The sequence below is a fragment of the Rhodamnia argentea genome, chromosome 6, assembly GCF_020921035.1.
Source record: "Rhodamnia argentea isolate NSW1041297 chromosome 6, ASM2092103v1, whole genome shotgun sequence".
NCBI lineage: Eukaryota > Viridiplantae > Streptophyta > Magnoliopsida > Myrtales > Myrtaceae > Rhodamnia > Rhodamnia argentea.
In genome coordinates this window covers 30319517-30325601 of record NC_063155.1, presented here as the reverse complement: position 1 = coordinate 30325601, position 6085 = coordinate 30319517, and the positions used below count along the sequence as shown (strand labels likewise).

The 6085-nt window shown below is 40.3% G+C and overlaps 1 protein-coding gene across 1 annotated transcript; it reads left to right on the top strand.

Moving 5' to 3' along the window:
• Positions 1–3677: 3677 nt before the first annotated feature.
• LOC115752250 (dof zinc finger protein DOF2.1-like) lies at positions 3678–5666 on the top strand. The gene is made up of 2 exons (XM_030690349.2): positions 3678–3943; positions 4460–5666. Exons 1-2 carry the CDS (start codon positions 3929–3931, stop codon positions 5393–5395), a joined length of 951 nt encoding a protein of 316 aa, XP_030546209.1. The 5' UTR covers positions 3678–3928; the 3' UTR covers positions 5396–5666.
• Positions 5667–6085: the final 419 nt, after the last annotated feature.

Here is a 6085-nt window from a genome sequence, read left to right as displayed (position 1 = left end):
TGCGGCCCCCGCCTCCGCCGACCTAATCTTATCATGTCGTCCCGCCCTTCGCATTTGAAAGGAAATTCACTAGATGATATGATAGAGTGGTATGATCAATTTTCAAGAAATGTTGACTATACTTTTTCTGTTTTAGAAATTCATTTGAATGATTTCCATGTTTAAAATGTCGATGGATGGGTCGGCCCTATTATGTTTTGCATTAATTTAATGTAAATATCTCAACTAAGGGACATAACAATGGATCAATATTGGCATTAAACCTGAAAAGATCAGAAATCGATATGTACATTACCTGTCAAGGAAGCACATATACATTACGACCAGGACATTTTGGTCATCTAGTGAATTTTGTCCACATGACGTCCAAAATCGCATCCATTGGAATTTTTGTCTCGCTTTTGCATTTTTCATTAAAACCCGCGCAAACTTACTTTTCCTAAGGCAAATCAAAGAGCAAAAAAAGGTAAAATTAACCAAGAAAAAGGACAAAAAGGTAGAGCAGAGAAATAAACAAACCCACTTTATATTAAGAAAACGCTATGATGAAATTTCTTAATTATTCTTAGGACTTGCATGGCAATGGTTTTAATAAAAAAAAATGATTCTGATTAGAATTATTTTTTCTGATTCTGTTCCCTAGATGAGTTTTGAAAAATCGAAACATATTTGATAACCGTACAAAATTTATACTTTAGGTTAAGGGAAAGTGATGAGAGAATTAAAAGAGAAAATTAAGATATGTGGGATTTCATACTTTTTATGTTTTTGAAAATGATTTTTTTTCCAGAATTAACTTTTTTTTATTCTTGTTTTTGCTTCAAAATTGTTTTCGAAAACAAAATCGAAATCAGAATCATTTACGTTATCAAACATGTTTCTCATTATTTTTTGTTATGGAGAACGAAATCGGAGAATCAGAGTCGTTATCGTGCATGCCCTTATAGTGCAATCATCTTGATCCTCGAACTCCATGAGAGAAGATTATAATACTTCTCTCGTTTTCTTTTATATCTTTAAAGGAAATGTTTATTTAAAATTATTGAAACTTAACAAGATGTACGTGAAAAAAGAACTTCTATAACATTAATGAAAGAAAAATAATGTTGAGGTTTTTTTCTTATTTAATTTTCCATGCAATCAAGGTGGGCTTATAGTGTTGATTGAGGAACGAAATTGAATCGCTGCACGCGCATAATGTGTGCATGAATACCAGTACCAGTTATCGAAGAATATTACAATCGTGTATACTAAAAAATTAACCGTCATCACAATTAGTCACCAATTACACCACCTTCATCCTACAATGCATCTCTACATTGAACTTGCTTGTTCACTATCGACCAACAATAGCAAACGATGGATCCGTCAAACGATTAGATTGGTCGGGGCCGGAAAATGGTCCGATCTAAGTAGACCGATTCAAGTCATTTTTATTCATTTTTCTTGCAATACAAATATAGCGATCCATACATATATTAGATCGAACCCATATTTGCAGAACACCTCCAGAGGTGAGAGGAGCGAGTGATCGCAAGAGATAATGAAAAGATAGTCATGAAGGTAGGTTGAGACTAAATAAGTTGTAAATCTATTTACAATCTATTTAATACTCGTATCGTGTTTAAATACATTCATGACTCATTTAACAAATATAATTAATATATATAATACTTCAGCCTATCATATATGTACTAAAAAATATGTTTATGATTTATTTTAACAGGTCTTGCAAACGATAATAAGGAGGAATGGATAAATCGAACAGGCTCAACGTTCCAAAATCGATAATGTGAACCGACAGCCTGATAGTCCAAGTTCATATTGTGAACGCAGCCTTACATCGATCGTAACATGATGAAATCTCCTTTAGTAATCATTCGACCAAGACCAGACCTGCATCCAATTTAGCTAGTCGCGGGTGGGGTGGGGGAGGGGATGTGAGATTCTTTTCTTAACAGACGATGCAATCAAATCACGTGTCGGGCACGGTTCCCTATCCCACTTTGCTTTGGCCTCCCTGTGTTTCCTTTGACTGGGAAACTTTGACCAGTCAACACACTGGGCCCCGCGGATTAACGGGGTGGGACCCTCCGTCGTCAATTCTGCACTATGTGGGATTATTACTGTTGCTTTCCTTAATACTATAATTTATTAAACTCCCCACTATGAATATTATGTTATCGAGGAATTCGTGTTTTATTTTTTTGAATTTTAATATTTTTTACGAGGTGGGCCAGATCCAGGGGATCCGAGAGATCTTCGTTTACATGGGGGGAGTGGGATCAATCATTGCCACCTTATTGTTCCCGCTCCAGACGGACGGCGACAGGTTTACATTCTCGTTCGTGTCGTTGCATTTCCCCGCAATCCAAGAATCTTTGGCCTCGAAACGGTGAGATACTGGCAATTAATTAGATGAGTAAAAAGTGGCTAAATCTTGGCCGACCGATCTTGATTGATTTGGTCGGTCATCATGGCGAGGGGACACTGCCGACTAGTGACTGCTGAGGAACTGCTTTTCATGCGTCCTCCTTTGGATATGGAGTTCGCAACCTCCGACGACTCTTCTTCTTTTTCTTGCGATTCCAATAGACGATATCGCACTTCGTCAATAGTCCGATGCTGAGAATATGATCCCTACATTATTATAGAATTAATTAGTTCAATTGTGTTATTTCATATGATTCACATGAATATGAATTAAATTTTTCGAAATTCTTAAAACAGTTGACGCTAATTCCACACATTTAAAATCTATTCGATGTATAAAATTCTTTGATCCATCAATCGAAATCCAAAAACGCGCGATGCTACATGTACTTGTACCGTGCTGATCTCATCCGTCCATGTCCTTGCATTCATTCAATGTCGACAATTTTCCATCGTAGTTTGGTAGAACAAAAACGACTTCTCATCTTTGAGTTCCATATCGTAGCAGCTGCATGACCCTAGACATACCTAAGTTACGCCTGGAGCCGTCAAAAGGGACCACAAGAGCACCGAAGCGAAGCAAAATTCCATGGTGGGCTTGAAGTAATGGGGTGGGGGGATGATGCAGATCACGAAATGGAGAGAGAAGTTCAAGATCCTTTTACCTCTGTCTGTCACCACTGTCCCCTCGCATCATCACTAGTCAACATCACCAGAAGCCTCCCACCAATGAAATGATCGAGCCCTTTATTCTGGACCCACCAAAGAAGGGGCAAAAAGAAAAATTTATACTTTTGCTCGTTGCTTTATTTTTCAGAAATACACTTAGCTAAAATAAAAATGATATGATATTGAATATTATTGGAATACAGCCATCTGTAACAAGATGTAGCAACACTTGTTGCCAACAAGGACAGGAACTGACAGACACACCTACCGCTTTCTTCCATTAAGACCCGAATCTTCATGCGCAAGTTTCTTTGATTCCATTATCTCAGTAGTGGTCTCATCCCCTTGCTTTTTTTTTTTGGCGTTTATTCTAAGTTTTCTTGAACGGGAGGTTCGTGACGGGTCCTGGAGCACTTGGCGATCGACCAGGGAATGTCCCTGGTGCGTAGGAGGGGTCAATGGGGTCCACAAATGGTTGAATCCACGCGACCGAGAGAGAGAGAGAGAGAGAGAGAGGAGTAATCATTACATTTACAGTGGGAGTTCACAGATGATTCCTGTTGTGTTTAAGCTTGCTCTCGGAGAAAGCATTAGAAAATTCCAACACCTCCCATCTTCTCTCTTGCTGACAACTGTAGGACTCTCTCTCTCTCTCTCTCTCTCTCTCTCTCTGGGTTGCTTTATATATCGAGACCAGTCTGCTTACGGGTTTCCCACACAAACATTTGATTTCTCCACTCAATCAAAGGGCGCTCTCTCTCTCTCTCTCTAAAGCTTCTCCCTTGTGCTGGAATTTGCTTTGTTCAGTGCATGCACGGATCTTTCAATGGGAACAAACCAGGTATTCTAGGCAGCATGAGACATTTCTGAGCTGCTCTTGCTCTCAGCTCATCTCAAGTCAATCTCTCTTTGTTTCTTTCTTCTTCTTTTCTCTTTTCGAAATCCCTATATCTTCTATGCTTTTTATATAAAGAGAGAGCAGTGCGATCAAGAGAAACTGGATAGGTTAAAGTGCTTTAATTTATCTGCCTCCACATGGCTCAGTCACCCCTCCATGTTTTTTTTAGTCTCGAGACAGTTTTTTGTCACCTTAAAATGAAAGAGTCGTGTACCAAAAAAGACACCTCCTTTGAATCTTATGGCGATCAAGATGCTTCATTTGGATGAGAAGTGATGAAGCAAAAGGCAATGATAAGACTCCATGTGCAATAGGAAATCGAAGAGTTCTACATATTCACATTCATCCAATATTGGACTAGAAAAATTTAGATGGGTGCTTTTATCGTTTTCACGCACGAGTGAGAAAACCTACCTTCGACTTCATCCATCTGATTGGCTGTGTCTTTTGGTCATGCAGGAAATGGGAGCTCATCCATTGGAAAGCATGTTGATATGCCCTAAACCACAGCAAGATCAGAGGAAGCCAAGGCCTCAGCCAGAAGAGGCTCTCAAGTGCCCGAGGTGCGAGTCCACCAACACCAAGTTCTGTTACTACAACAACTACAGTCTCTTGCAGCCCAGGTACTTTTGCAAGTCCTGTCGAAGGTACTGGACCAAAGGAGGGACCCTGAGGAATGTACCTGTGGGTGGAGGGTGCAGGAAGAACCGTAGGTCCTCGTCCTCTTCGTCCTCATCATCAGCCAGAAGAGCCCACGACCAAGGAGGACCGATCTCCACGTTGATCAACAACAACGATGACAACACCACAAACCCATTTACTACCTTGCACTCTCTAACTTATCATCAGTCCAATGATCACATGTCCCTTCCATTCATTGGGCTCCACAAGTTCCCATTCGGTGACCAGCTCGGGCATCATGAACTGAGCCACGATATCCTTCCCTATGCCAACAGATCGAAGAACGGCCACGCCCACATGAATGGAGGTTTTCTCGATTCACTGAAGCACGGGTTTGGCTTCCTTGAGAACACCCAGAATAATGGCAATGACTGTCATCACCGTCAGGATCTGTATTATGGGTATGGATCAGATGGGATGAACAACAACATGGGAGACCCAGTGGACAGTGGTGGTGCTCCATCATCATGTGATCATGAAATGATGAGCCCTGCTGGTTCGGCAAATGAAGCTCTTGGAGCGACGTCGATGAAGCAAGAGCTGTTGTGTTCCGACAGAGAAGGCGAAAATAGGGTTTTGTGGGGGTGTCCGTGGCAGGTTAATGGAGATCAACACCACGGGAATGGTGTGATGGGTGATGTTAACTCAGGGAGGGGAAGTTGGAATGGTCTTGGTTCATCTTGGTATGGGCTTCTCAATAGCCCTCTCATGTAGTGTCGTGTCCTACAGTTTCAAATGTTTAAACCTTGAAAACAAGGGCAGTAGATTAGAATGTTCTGTCCTTGCAGTGCATGATCAGGCCCAACTGAATCATCTCGGGAATTCTTCTTCATTTGTTTTCCCTTCTTAAATTTTTTGATCTCTCCTTAAAATCTAAAATGTGCTACCGAAATGTTGAATTTGTCTGAAATCGATCAGGAAGGAGCATGTACTGTCATTCTTCAGTGAAGATTAGCAACAGTAGAGTTTTGAGAATGATTTTACATGGTCTGTTGTGCAGTCTGAGTTCTCTAACACTTCAGTTGATTAGCAGAGCTTTGAGCACTTCTTTTACATGATTGTTGCAGGTTTCAGAATATTGAACCGGTCTAACGTGTGTGTGTGTGTGTGTGTGTCTCTCTCTCTCTCTCTCTCTCTCTCTCTCTCTCTCTCTCTCTATATATATATATATATATATATATATATATATATATATATTCTGTGTATTTGATTAGTTATTAGCACCATCAAGAAATTCTATCGTCCACGGAAGAACGGATTCCCGAATTACATCAGCTTGTCACTACTTTCATTAATTCGCAATTCTCTCTTCTTTTTCTTATCGGACAATCCTCGAGGGGTTGAGAGTCTCTTTCAATGGGTTCTTTGGATATATCAGTCATTTTATTATGTGGTGGTGATTTT